The 14,308-nt window shown below is 47.5% G+C and overlaps 1 protein-coding gene across 6 annotated transcripts in view; it reads left to right on the top strand.

Annotated features, from left to right (window-relative positions):
- The window catches only part of IKZF3 (IKAROS family zinc finger 3), a 63,998-nt gene that overhangs the window by 20,339 nt on the left and 29,351 nt on the right, over positions 1–14,308 (top strand). For 4 of the 6 annotated variants that reach the window (XM_083469943.1, XM_083469942.1, XM_083469945.1 and 1 more), the window contains one exon: positions 6,987–7,250. In XM_083469943.1, coding sequence (XP_083326069.1) covers positions 6,987–7,250 — 264 coding nt within the window. Of the gene's footprint in view, positions 1–6,986; positions 7,251–13,726; positions 13,812–14,308 lie in introns of those variants that run through there. The other 2 variants (XM_083469944.1, XM_083469947.1) reach the window with 2 other exon arrangements.

Below are 14,308 nucleotides of genomic sequence, written 5' to 3'. Positions count from 1 at the left end.
CACGGGACAAAGAGTGGGAATTACACATCAACCACCCACACCTAGTGTGGATGTACCCTTTGCCTTGGGGAAAGCTTGAGGAGGCATGAACAAGACTGAGTCACACTCTTGTCACAACAGCATAGGTAACGTTTTCCCCTGTTTTTTTTCTTCCTACACTGCTCCACCCGTAACAGTTATGTGTCAGAGCTCCATGAGTGGAAGGAATGACACGGTTTTTCAAACGCTGACATTAGTGTGGAGTGGAGTGGGAAGGGACCCCGGAGAAGCGGCTTCTGCCTTGCTCTACCAATGTATGAATCAGCCCTGAGCGTGTGGCAGTGTGTTGCCTTCCTCGTGTGAAAGGCTCTGATGGTTGCAAATCCTAACTTTAAGTCTCCCCTCCACAGCCACATGTACACACAAGCAGGCAGGGATGATTGGATGGGGTCCCAGAACCATTGGCGGCCTTCCTCCATTGTTCATCTTCCCTCCTTTTCAGTGACTGGTTTTACCCAGGAGTTGGGAATGGGAACAGCTTGAACGATTCATGCTAAGGAGTGATGAGTCAAACAGAGATTCTTAACCAGCTGTAGAAAGGTGGCCAGTGGTGCCACATTCCCCTCCAGTTTTCTCAGCCTGTCTCCTGTGGATGGAGTGGGCTGAGGAAGGAAATTCAGTTTTCTAGATTGTGGTCTCAGTGTGTAAATGCTGTGATGCCTTTGAAGCCTTCGACCAACCACAAATCCCTAGCTGATGCTGAATCACAGTTCCCAGCAGGGGTAAAACAAGGCTTTATTTCACCCGGGTCAAAGACCCACCCCACACATCTTTGTACACAGGCTGGGAGCCTCAAGGGCGCCCCCTGGAGGTTTCACCTGAGGCAAAATATTGGATAGCCCTCCCCCCCAGTAGCTACGGCACTGACTCCCATCATCCCTGGCCATGCTGGTTAGGAATGATGGGTGTGTTGTCCAGATATAAACGGAATGAGACAGAACCATCGTAGTGACTTTTGTTAAAAAATGGAAGTTGGAAAGGTGAGGAGCAGATGCAAGTAGCTGTTAAGAAGAGAGATGGTGAGAGAAAGAGAAAGGCAGGCAGCAGTTCCTCTGTATTTGTCGGTGCAATTTTAAACACATCTATTTGGCAGCAAGGCTCTCTGATTCCAATAGGACTCACCACCATTTAAGTGTGCTCAGAATTGCAGCCTCACAATGCAAACGTCTGCACTGGGACGGGCTGTAGCTCAGCAGTAAAGTATCTGCTTTGCATCCAGAATATCCCAGCTTCAGTCCCCAGCATCTGCAGGTAGAGTCGGGAGAATCCCTTGCCTGCTGCCAGTCAGTGTAGACTGGAGTAGCTAACATGGTGCATTGAAGATGTTGTTCAACTCCTATAATCTCTGGCTGTGTTTGCTGAGAAGGATGGGATGCAGAGTCCAGTAACGCCTGGAGGGCACCGCTTTGCTACCCCTGGTTTAGACAATACTGAGCTAGAAGGACCAGTTGTTTGACATAGAATAAAGCAGCTTCCAGTGTCCCTTTGTCTACACAGAAGTAAATCCTCTTGAATTGTGTGACACTTCTTACCGAGTAAATTAATATATAGGTAAGGGTGTGGTTTCTGTCCCCTCCAGCTTCGTTGGCCTGTTGGGGAGGGAATATTTGGGATTCTCAATAGGCAGAGCTCTCCTGGTGAGTTTAACAGGGGTGCCCAAACTTTTTTCAAAGAGGGTTAGATTTGATGAAGTGAACATGCCTTTTTTTAGGGTTGAAGTTGTTGAGCTTTTTTTCAGGGATTTTACGCCCAGGTAATAAACTGCCACAGGGGCCAGATTAAACCAACTGGCAGATTAGGCCCCTGAAATGGACTTTGGACGTGCCAGCCTTAACCCATAGCCAGGCATAAGTGAAAGGCTTTCAAATCAAGTATTGCTTTTTCAAGACAAATATAAGCCTCGCTGAGCAAGGCTGGGCTATTCTCTCTTCCCTTTACCTCCTGCCAGTGAAGACAGGGTTTGTCACCGAACTGCTCTTTTCTCACAGTTTCTGCTTTCTGCCCCTTCTGCATATTGGTCCGCATGTTTCCCGTCGTGCTTTTTTAGAAAGCACCTACATGCAAACTGAAAAATCGCTCAAGCCTTTGCTTGGGGGAACCTTCGAGCACTAGAGCATGGCGGGGGCTTCAGTCAGGAGGGCTCAGGTGCATCCTTTCAGTTCCTTATCAAAAGTGAATCAGGGGCAGAGAGATGCACTAGGCGGAGGCAGATGGCAAAAGGCGGGTATTTTTCCTTAGGAGGAGTTTCAGTAAGAATCTTGCAAAGAGGTTCCCACAGGCAGAATCCCAAAGTAGGTGAGCTGTCTTGTTCATGTCTCCACTTCCCCAACCAGGGCCAGCCTTTCGCACAGTCAGTTTCCTTGGGAGTGGAGAGTCCTGTGGACTTGTGTAGTGTGATTTTGTAACTAGGGATGCCAGAGAATTCAGTTTGCATTTAAAGGCAAACCTACCTGCCGTATTTTTCGCTCTATAAGACGCACCAGACCACAAGACGCACCTAGTTTTTGGAGGAGGAAAACAAGAAAAAAAATATTCTGAATCTCAGAAGCCAGAACAGCAAGAGGGATCGCTGCGCAGTGAAAGCAACAATCCCTCTTGCTATTCTGGCTTCTGGGATAGCTGCGCAGCCTGCATTCGCTCCATAAGATGCACACACATTTCCCCTTACTTTTTAGGAGGGAAAAAGTGAGTCTTATACAGCAAAAAATATGGTAATTTGCCGTTTCCAAAACAGTACAATCCAAACAGAGCCACTCTTTGAAATTTGCACTTCTCTGATGTTTTTGCATATGAAGTTCTTCAGCCAAGAAATGTGTGCAAAAATGCATATGCTGAGGATAAAGCATCATTAAAACGTATATGTTAGTGAAAATAACATACAGAAATGTGTTACTTTTGGGAAAATTGCTTTGCAAAAATATGTATACAAATGTGTGTGCGCTCGGATAAATTCACAGCAAAATGCCGATGACTTTTCCTGAGGACTGATGTGGAAATGTGGAGAATGGAACTTAACATTGGAGAAACCAGAAACCAGAGAAACAGAAACTGGCAGATTTCCCCACCCTTATTTATGACATCTACTTATTTGCATTGTATAAACTGGGAGGAAGGCAAGCACCCAGGTGCCCAGTGCTGGTCTGTATGGTTTCCAAAAACCAACAGCTTAGCCCTTTTCTCCCCAAGGCTCCTTCTTATCAGCCAGCTGCAAAAACTTGTTTCTCCTTCACTGGTTACGTCCAACTGCCAAGATCCTTCTCCTTCGGCCCCACACATGCAGATGCTCCTCAAGCAAACACATACGATTAGTAAACTCTACCCATACAAAAACCTCAAGAGGTAGTCACTGTGCATATCCAGTGAGGATGTCTGAAACCATATTCTGCAATCAAAGCATATCTTCAGAAGTTGATACATTCACTCCCCACACTACTTTTCTCAAACCATAGAGCTGGGGGCAGACAGAAGATAGTTTGTGATATACTGGTAGATCTCTGTGTGGTTTGCAGTACACTGGCAAAGACTTTCTGACTCAGGGGTCGGCAAAGTTTTTGTGGCTTGGGCCAGTTCACAGTCCTGCAGACTGGTGGGCTGGAGTAGGCGCGTGCACACACAAACACTATTTCCGGTGCTCCTTCTGGTGTGGAGGAGGCGTGCGCAGCTTCCCATTGGCTGCAGGAGCTTCCTGCAGCCAATGGGAAGCCAGCCAGCATCGCAGAAGGCGGTCCCGGCTCTGCTCCGCGCTGGGGGTCCATGGGCCGGTTAAACGGCCTTTGGTTGCCGCCCCCTGTTCTGACTCCTAGTTGCTCAACGATAAGAAGAAGAAAACGTTTCCATCTAAACTGGGCTGCTGACATGAAGAAAGCTTGGGTGGCCAGGACTGGGCCTTTGTATTAAACGATCATTTAATGCAGAAGTCCACTCCTGGCCACCAAAGATTTCTTCAACAAGCTCAACATACCCGCTGCCCTGCATGTGCATTTATTATGGAGTCCCTCAAATTTCATTTGCTACAGAAAGGCAATGAATGGTAAACTCCACAATTGTTACTAAGACTGTGATCCTATTTCCACTTACATGGGAGTGTGCCCTATTGAATGAACACAGTGGAACTTACCAGCAAGTAAATATGCATAGGATTTTGCATGTTTGTTTGTTTCAAGACAGTTGTGGTGATGGATACACTGCGTCATATTCCCAGCTGCTTCCAAAGTAGTCAGTTCTCTGGTAGTGGCCATGGTCAACTCTTAAGCAGGGATTCTTTGGCCCTCCAGATGCTACAGAACTACAATTCCCATCATCCCTGGCCATTGGTAAGCCTTGGTGGGCCTGATAGGAACTATGGTTCAGCAACATCTAGAGGTCCACTGCTTCTCCATACCTGCCTTATGTGGAAATGATGCTATGAGCCAATAGATTCTACGGGCTTCTCCAGACGACATATTTATGGAGCTTTCACCGTGATTTGTGTTCTAGGCCGGGTTCTCAAAAATCCAAAGCAGTCCAATGAGGACCGAACGTGTTCAGTGGTCACAGAACGAGAGGGAGGGGAATGGAAAACTGGGAAGGAAAGAAATGCAATGATTGGGAACCTGAAGAGACAGACTTTACACGGCAGCATTTTTTATTTATTTTTATTTTTTCCAGGTTCCAGTTGCATAGACTCCCCATAGCTTTTCAAAGACTTGCATGCAATGGGAAGGGCTACGTGTAACTCTTCGCTGGGGGGGGGGGCAAATTAAATTTCATTTCACTGAGAAGTTGAACTGTGCTCATGTATATATTATGTAAATTGAATTTGCACGGCTTATTTCGTGTAATTCTGCATCATTTACAATTTTTTGCTTAATTCATTCTGCTGGCCATAGAGCGAGAAACGGGCTTTCCCCTACCTACAGAAATATTACCTTTACAGCTACAGCATGATGCTATTTTTAAATGAAGCGTGAGGCGTTTCAGGGCAACTCATCCATTATAAACAAATGTGTTTAATGAAGTCTTGATGTTGAGGCTTTAAAAAAAGAAAAAACGACAAGCAGTCTCAGGAGAAGGTGGGAGCGTGGGCTTTCCCTGTTGACAATTTTCTGGTTTAGATCCTGCCCACAAGTTGATTTTCCTTCTTCAGGGTTCACATGCATCAGCCCTGAGAGGGGAAGCAGGCACCTTGAGGTGATTTGGGAGCAGAACAATAGCTGGCAGAGGAAGAGTTAAGCACCATACACATACTCCCACTAACACTCCTATTGGTCTATGCCTGTCAGTGCCAGATTTATGTATAAGCTAAACAGGCTACAGTGGTGCCTCGCAAGACGAAAAGAATCCGTTCTGTGATTCTCTTCGTCTAGCGGTTTTTTCGTCTTGCGAAGCAAGCCCATTGACGGATTAGCGGATTAGCGCTATTAGCGGCTTTTAGCGGCTTAGCGGCTTATCGGATCAGCTGATAAGCGGCTTAGCGGCTTAGAAAAGGGGGGGGGAAGGGGAAAAAACCTGCAGTAACTCGCAAGACATTTTCGTCTTGCGAAGCAAGCCCATAGGAGATTCGTTTTGCGAAGCACCTCCAAAACGGAAAACTCTTTTGTCTAGCGAGTTTTCCATCTTGTGAGGCATTCGTCTTGCGGGGCACCACTGTATATCTTAGGGCCTCAAAAAAATTAAAGGGAAAAAACTGGATGTACATTTCCAAAATATAAGATAAAAAAACAAATAAAATAAAACCTACACCAGTGTTTTGTTTTGTGTAGGCTCCTATTAGGTCCATAAATTACCATATAGCATATATTCAACACAAAAAACAGTGGCAATTTGTTGTTGACAAAGGACAGCTGGACATATAAAGGACCCCATTACCTTCAGTAGCATCAAACCTAAATCTGGCCCTCGTCCCTGTGATAAATAGCAAATTCCATTCCTGGTGCCTGGATCATTTTGGTTCTGGATGTCCTCTAGTTAAAACAAACAAGACTCAAATAGGCCTAATTCTGAAGTGCTCGATGGAGCCTTCCCCCAGTATTTTTAGGGCCATGTGATGAAAACCCAGCACACGGAAGTTGCCTCCATCCCTTCGACCCAGGTGGAATTGCAAGGTTGTGTACAATGGGTTGCTGCTTAAAGACTTTCAATCAGAGGTGACTCTAATGCCACAAGCAGCTGCCTTTGGAGTTTCTAGCAGTTCATTGAGCTGAGTGTTTTCTTGCTCCTGCTGCTGCTCAGAAATCCAGAACACTTCCTGGCCTCAGGTGAGCACAGAAGTGGCTCCAGAATGACAGCTTATAAGACAGAGATATGGATTGATCAGTGGGCGGAAGAAATATTAGAATTAAGTGTCAAGGAAACAGTGATGCTAAAAATGAAATACTCCTGACACCTCTGATCTTACCTGGGAGCCATTTCTTGAGTTGCTGGATCTTGAATGGATCCATCTTGTCTTCATGTTGTTGTTTCTTTTCTCTGCCCTCCCTTCATCTCTCTTTCTCTCCTATTTTTCCTTCTCTTTTTCTGGTTTCTCTATTTTCTTCATACTGTGAGCAGTCATGAATGGGGTGGGCAGTGGGGAATTGAAAGAGGGTGGGCATTTAAAAATGGTTTTTGCTGGCCTAAATCAGGGATGGGAAAACTGCTTTTCCAGATTATCAGACTCCAGTTCCCATCATCACAGACTGTTGAATGTGCTGCCTGGGGCTGATGAGAACTGGAGGCCAACAAAATTTCCACCCCTGGTCTAAATGGCTTATAACCTATTATAGTTTGAATTCAATCTGCCCTCCGCCCCCCAAAAGAAGTTTTAAGATCTGGAAAAGGCAAACAAAAAAACTAAGGGAAAAACCATTTTGCATTATTTTTGTCTGTAATGGGGAAAAAAAAGCATGGCTAACTTCTTTCTATGGATTCTCAATTTTTATCCATTTATTTGGGACCTGTCTTCCATTTCCCTGCACCTACCCCTCCAGAAGATGGCTTGCTTAAAGGCAAACGTGAATACACTGAAAAAGAAGATGGCGTCTTGAATTCTGAACCAATGGAAAACCGAGGAGAGCCTGGGAGCCTTTATAACTGTCAGCAGGAGTATGGAGACTATGAGAGCATCGAGCTAGAGAGGCATTCTGGGCCGTACGACCTCATCAGGCCATCTAGTGGAAAGCTGATTTGCCACATTTGTGGGTTGCGCTGTGTCAGCCTCAATGTCTTGATGGTTCACAAGCGCAGCCACACTGGTAATTACTTTTAGTCCTTTCTATTTTATTTTATTTTAAAAAAAATATTTATTAAGAATTTAAAAATTGCAAAAAAAACATAAAAAGGAAACAATAAAGAATTAACAAACATACTGTCAGGGAACTGCCATCAGAGCATCAGGTGGTGGAGGGACTCAGGCAGGATGAAAGAGACTCAACTGCTGAAGCAGGGACCAGCAGGGGGAGGAGTGGGTCTCTGAGGGAATGCGAGCAGGAGGGAGGGCTCAGGGAGGCTTCCAGCGAGAACAGTGGGGAGGTATCGGAGTCTCCCATAGGCAGACCCACACCTCGCAGGAAACTGTCACGCCGTGAGTCCAGGAGACGCGTTTCCGTTAAGGAACTTCTTTGCTGGAAACGCTTCCGCAGACAGCCACTGTCGGACTCTACTAGTGACTAGAGCAGACATGTCTGAGGAGCTCCGTCACACACGGAGGTTTGTGGGGTCGCACAAACTCTGAGGGAGCACGTTTTCACGCACAAGCAGCTAATCAAACCCTCACAGCAGTCCGACAGTCTTTGTACGCTGCCTGTGCAAGAGAAGGCATCATGAGCGAACCAACCGGAACCGGAGGAGCAGGGGCTGGAGCTGGTCCAAGCTTGGAAGATAGATACCGAGCGTTGGAGGTTCAACTGGCCCTGCAGACGGCGAGGTTGGAGGAGAGAAGGGCTCAGGATGCAGACAAGAAGGGGAGAGCCACGCAATTCCCCAGAAAGGTACCAGGATTGGTGCAAAAATTTGGGGGGGACCCCAAGGACTACCATGCTTTTAGGACAGAGATGCAATATGCCCTTAATGTGCAGTTCGATGAGTTCCCTGATGAGGAATCGCGAGTTGCTTTTGTAATTGGGCATCTTGAGAAAGGGGCTAGAGACTGGGTTCGACCCCTAATGGCAACGCACAATGACATACTAAAGGACACAATGAAGTTCTTTCGTGCAATGGATATCATGTTTTCCAGCGATATTGAGGAAGGGGTGGTGCGCAGACAGCTAATGGCTTGTAAGCAGGGAAGTCGATCTGTCCGTGAATATTGGACTGAGTTTACCATGCTGATTCACAGACTGAGTTGGGATTTATCGGCGGCACCCGTTCAAATGCTATTTGAAGAAGGTCTTTCTTCGGGGGTGAAAGACGAGCTGGCACGGAGCCCCAGGGCGGAGTCTATGGATCAGCTGACCAAATCTGCGCTGACCATAGGAGCGCGGCAGGAGGCAAGAGCCTTGGAGAGGCGGGAAGGGAGAGGGGAACGTTGGAAGGAGTTCCGCATTCCAGACATTCCTGAGCCAGCTTTCCCGCCGGCAGAGCCGATGGAAATCGGAACAGCGCGCGCGCGCACATTTTCAAAAACCAGCGAGGGAGCTAAGAAGGAGGGAAAGGGCCCCCGGAAATGCTATCTCTGCCAACAGCCAGGCCACTTTGCCAGAGTCTGCCCCCAGAGGAAGGAATGGCAAGGGATGGTGGGAGCTGTTGAGGGGGGAGAAGAAGGGGGAGCGGAGCAGGTAAAAGCCAACGCCTGGTTGCCACAATTGGGGCACTGCAGCCAGGCCAAAGAGCAGTGAAAGTGCCCGTGCCAGAAGCTCCTCGACCTGCTCTAGTGATTGAAGTGTCGCTAGAGCTGCAGAATGGGCACCCCCTAAAAATAAAGGCGCTATTGGACTCAGGCAGCTCCTGCAATTTTATGAGCAAGGAGTTTGCTGCTGAACACCAGATACAGACCATCCCTTTAAGCAACCCCCTGCAGGTGACCACGATTGATGGCAGGGAGTTGTTGGGAGGAGGAGTCCGCTTGCAGACTGTCCCAATGATAATGAGGGTGGCAAGGCACACAGAACTGATAGCGTTTAATGTGGCCACCCTGGGAGGCGCTCCCATTATTTTGGGAATGAGCTGGCTAGCTCTACATGATCCGCTGGTTGGCTGGCATCAAAGAGTGGTGTCCTTTGGTTCAGCACATTGCCTAGAACACTGCAAAGGGGAGAAGGGTTCAGCAGGGGCCCAAGCCACCCTAGCAGGGACTGAAGTAATGGGGAAGGTGAAGGTACCACCACAGTATGCAGATCTCAGCGACGTGTTCAGCGAGAAGGAAGCTGACCAACTACCACCTCATAGACCCTTTGATTGTCAGATCAATTTACTCCCAGGAGCACAGCTTCCCGTGGGCAAGTTGTATGCCATGTCAGACAGGGAAATGCAGGAGTTGCGAGGGTTCATTGACAAGAACCTGAAGAGAGGCTTCATCAGAGAGTCCAAAGCAGCAGGGGGGAGCCCAGTGTTCTTTGTGGACAAAAAAAATGCGGACAAGCCGAGACTTGTATGTGATTTTAGGCGGCTGAATGCAGTGACTGAACCGGTGGCGTTCCCTATGCCCAGAATTGATGATATTTTGACCAGGGTGAGGAAGGGAAAGATTTTCACAAAGCTGGATCTAAGGGGGGCGTACAACCTGATACGCATAAGGAAAGGGGATGAATGGAAAACCACCATGTTTACCCCTTTGGGGGCGTTTGAATACCTCGTTATGCCATTTGGATTACAAGCAGGCTCCGCGTGTTTTCAATCTTTTATGAACCACGTGCTGGGCCCTTTGCTCTACAAGAATTGCGTTGCCTTTCTAGATGATGTGTTGGTGTATTCTGAGAATGAGGAGCAACATGTGAGAGACGTCAGAGAAGTGTTGAGCAGACTGCAAGCCAACAGGCTGTGGGTCAAACTGGAGAAGTGTCGGTTCCATACCAAGGAGGTGGAATTCCTGGGGTACCGCCTGTCAGACAAGGGATTGGCCATGGATCCCGGCAAGGTACAGGCAGTGCTGGAATGGAAAACACCCAAAACCAAGAAGGATGTGCAGAGGTTCCTAGGGTTTGGAAACTTTTATCGTAAGTTCATCCGCAACTTCGCCCATCTGACGGCGCCCATCACTGACTGTCTCAGCAGTAAAAAGAAGTTTGTATGGACGGCGGAGGCGGAGCGAGCGTTTGAGGAACTGAAAAGGGCCTTCGCCTCTGAAGAACAACTTCTGCATGTGGATTTACGAAAGAAGCTAAGGGTTGAAACAGACGCATCTGACAGAGCCATAGGGGCGGTGCTTCTTCTGCAGCCGGGGAAGGAGGAGTCAGAGTGGCGTCCGTGTGCCTTCTTCTCGCGGAAGCTGAACAAATCCGAGAGGAACTACACGGTGTACGACCGAGAACTGCTTGCTATTCATGAGGCGTTCCGGAGATGGAGGCATCTGCTAGTTGGTGCACAACATAAAGTGCAAGTGTGCACGGACCATAAAAATCTAGAGTACTGGAGAACGGCGCGAGTGCTCAACCAAAGGCAGTTGAGATGGGCCCAAGAGTTCTCCAAATTTAACTTTGAGATTTGTTATGTGCCAGGCCCAGAGAATGTTAGGGCGGACGCTCTCTCACGCAAACCTGAATATTTGGAGGGGGAGGGAGCACCCGAAGAAACCCATATCATTCCAGAGGACCGCTGGGTGTGTGGGGCGACTTTGGTGGGGCAAAGGGAATTGATAGAGGGTACGGTGCAGGATGCATACGCCCAGGGGAAACTCAGGGATCTCAGAGGGGAGGAAGACAAATCCGGTGGTTTTGAGGAGAGAAATGGGGCATTGTATTATAAGGGAGCGTTATATATACCTGAAGGGGAATTGAGGGAGAAGGTACTCAAGCAGCTGCACGATAGCCCCACAGCAGGGCACTTTGGGCAACACAAAACCATGTGGCTGGTTACCAGGGAATTTTGGTGGCCCAAGGTCAGGGAAGATGTGCGGGAGTATGTGAGAGGGTGTGAACAATGCCAAAGAGCCAAGGGGGAGAGGCGGGCGCCGGCTGGTTTATTAGAACCACTGCCCACACCTGAGAGACCGTGGGAAGCAGTGGCAATAGATTTCATGACTGATCTGCCAAGGTCTAGAGGGAAAACAGCCATCATGGTTGTAGTAGACCTGTTAACTAAAATGGCCCACTTCATAGCCTGCTCACATGCGGTTACAGCAGAAGAAACCGCCAAATTGTTTGTAGAGAATGTGTTTAGGTTGCATGGCGCCCCCTTGAGGGTGGTTTCAGACCGAGGGAAACAATTTACTTCCAGGTTCTGGAGGAAGCTCATGAGCTTACTGCATGTAGAGGTTAATTTCTCGACGGCCCGTCATCCTGAAACCAACGGGCAGGCGGAAAGAGCAAATGGGGTTCTCCAACAATATTTGAGGTGTTATGTTAATGACAGAGAGAATGATTGGGTGGAGAAGTTGGCGTTGGCAGAATTTGCCTACAACAATGCAGAGAACGTGTCCACGGGGATGAGCCCCTTTTTGGCTAATCACGGGTGCCATCCCAGAGCCTTCCCAGGGGGGGAGGGGGAGAACTGGAGCGTTCCAGCTGCAGAACAGTTCGTGGAAGAAATGGAAGCGATCCATCGCCAGCTCCAACTCAATTTAAACAGGGCTAAGGAGGAATATAAGAGGCAGGCAGACAAAAACAGAAGGGAAGGTGAAAGCATCAGGGTGGGGGACCAGGTGTGGCTGTCAACCCAAGGGTTGCCATTCAAAGGAGGTTGTAAGAAATTAAGACCCAAAAGGCTGGGTCCGTTTGAAGTCATACAGCAGGTCAATCCAGTGGCTTTCAGGCTCCGGTTACCGAACCACATGAAGCTGCACCCAGTTTTTCACAGGTCGTTGCTGTCACCGTATAGAGGAGACAGTGAGGGGAGGGTCACTAGGGGACCAGCAATGGAGGAGAAGGAACACAGCTACCATGTAGCGGAGATCCTCGATTCCAGGTGGAAGGGAGATCAAGTAGAGTATTTGGTAATGTGGGAAGGGGAACCGGAGTCGGAAAACACCTGGGTTAGGGCAGAGGATGTCAATGACGAGGTTTTAATAGAGACTTTTCATCAGAGGTTCCCACGTAAACCTCAGCCGGTAGCGAGGTTCCGAAGGGAATACTTTGCCACCACCGACGAGGAAGAGGAGTTGGAGGGGTTCCCAGATTCTGAAGAGGAAGAGGATTCAGCTGGCCAGGACGACGATCGATGGAGAGAATTGTTCGAGACGTCAGAAGATGAGGAAGATTCGTTTCGGGGTTTTAGCCCTTCACCTCCCAGGGGGGAGGAATTGGGAGGGGGTGAGGGGGGCCCTGGAGGGGAGGTGGATGTCAGGGAACTGCCATCAGAGCATCAGGTGGTGGAGGGACTCAGGCAGGATGAAAGAGACTCAACTGCTGAAGCAGGGACCAGCAGGGGGAGGAGTGGGTCTCTGAGGGAATGCGAGCAGGAGGGAGGGCTCAGGGAGGCTTCCAGCGAGAACAGTGGGGAGGTATCGGAGTCTCCCATAGGCAGACCCACACCTCGCAGGAAACTGTCACGCCGTGAGTCCAGGAGACGCGTTTCCGTTAAGGAACTTCTTTGCTGGAAACGCTTCCGCAGACAGCCACTGTCGGACTCTACTAGTGACTAGAGCAGACATGTCTGAGGAGCTCCGTCACACACGGAGGTTTGTGGGGTCGCACAAACTCTGAGGGAGCACGTTTTCACGCACAAGCAGCTAATCAAACCCTCACACATACATTACAATACATCTAAAATAAAGAAAAAGCATAAACAACAAAGCAGCAAAAAAGAAAAAAAAATTAAAACACATCCAATGTTTCATAACTACCTTTCATTTACTTGTTTCATCGACCTCCTCACACCTCCCTTTTCGTATTCTAGTTCAATTAACTATCTCAGCAAATTCTTTCCATCTTTCTCAATTTTTTCCTGTAATATATCTTAACGGTCTAACCTTTAATTTTTTCATTTTGACCCACTATCAATCAGCTTTTACTTAATTCTTTATGACATTTCTGCTAAAACCATATAACTTCATTCCAACATCCTTCTAACATTCATTGATTTTACAATGTTTTTGTAAATATACCGTATTTTTTGCACCATAACACTCACTTTTTTCCTCCTAAAAAGTAAGGGGAAATGTCTGTGCGTGTTATGGAGGGAATGCCTACGGGTGGCATGCCTACGGATTTTCCTCCTCTAAAAACTACGTGCGTGTTATGGTCGGGTGCGTGTTATAGAGCGAAAAATACGGTACTTTAAATTTTTTCCAATCTTCTTCCACCAACTCTTCTCCCTGGTCTCGGATTCTGCCAGTCATTTCCGCCAGTTCCATGTAGTCCATCAGCTTCATCTGCCATTCTTCCCTTGTGGGTAGATCTTGTGTCTTCCAGTACTTTGCAATGAGTATTCTTGCTGCTGTTATAGCATACATAAAGAAAGTTCTATCCTTCTTTGGCACCAATTGGCCGACCATGCCCAGGAGAAATGCCTCTGGTTTCTTCAAGAAGGTATATTTAAATATCTTTTTCATTTCATTATAGATCATCTCCCAGAATGCCTTAATCTTTGGGCATGTCCACCAAAGGTGAAAGAATGTACCTTCAGTTTCTACTTTCTACTAGTGGAAAGCTGATTTGCCACATTTGTGGGTTGCGCTGTGTCAGCCTCAATGTCTTGAATGGTTCACAAGCGCAGCCACACTGGTAATTACTTTTAGTCCTTTCTAAGGCAAGGCCAGTGTTAAATACATTTGATCTGGGCCCACTAAGTTTATCACCCCTGTGTTAAGTTGAGTGGGGAGTAGAGGTGGGGGGGGGAGAAATTTGATTCAGTTTGCATTTAAAGCCAAATTTATCACGTTGCCACTTCCTGAAAAAACACATGAGAACCAAAACACAGCTATCCTTCAAAATTTGCGCTTATCTGAATTTTGCAATGTGGTTTTCCAACCCAAAATAGTGATTACAAAAAGAGTGGTCCCACTGAAATGAATGCCTCTGAGTTAGTTGTCCTGTCCATCAATTTCAGTGGATCTGCTTCAAGCAAGAATTATGTTGCACACAACACCTAGTCTTTAAGCTGCCACAAGACTCTTGCTATTCCTGGTGAAGAATGCCACTAAGTTTAATTCAGGAAAGGAGTGTGCTGCGGCTTTCAAAAAAAAAAAAAAATGGGTATTGCCACTCTCAGTTGGCTGTTA

This window comes from Podarcis liolepis (genome assembly GCF_965112155.1).
Source record: "Podarcis liolepis genome assembly, chromosome: 13".
In the NCBI taxonomy this organism is placed as follows: domain Eukaryota; kingdom Metazoa; phylum Chordata; class Lepidosauria; order Squamata; family Lacertidae; genus Podarcis; species Podarcis liolepis.
Note: the sequence above shows the minus strand (reverse complement) of the source record. Positions and strands in the feature narration are given on the sequence as shown.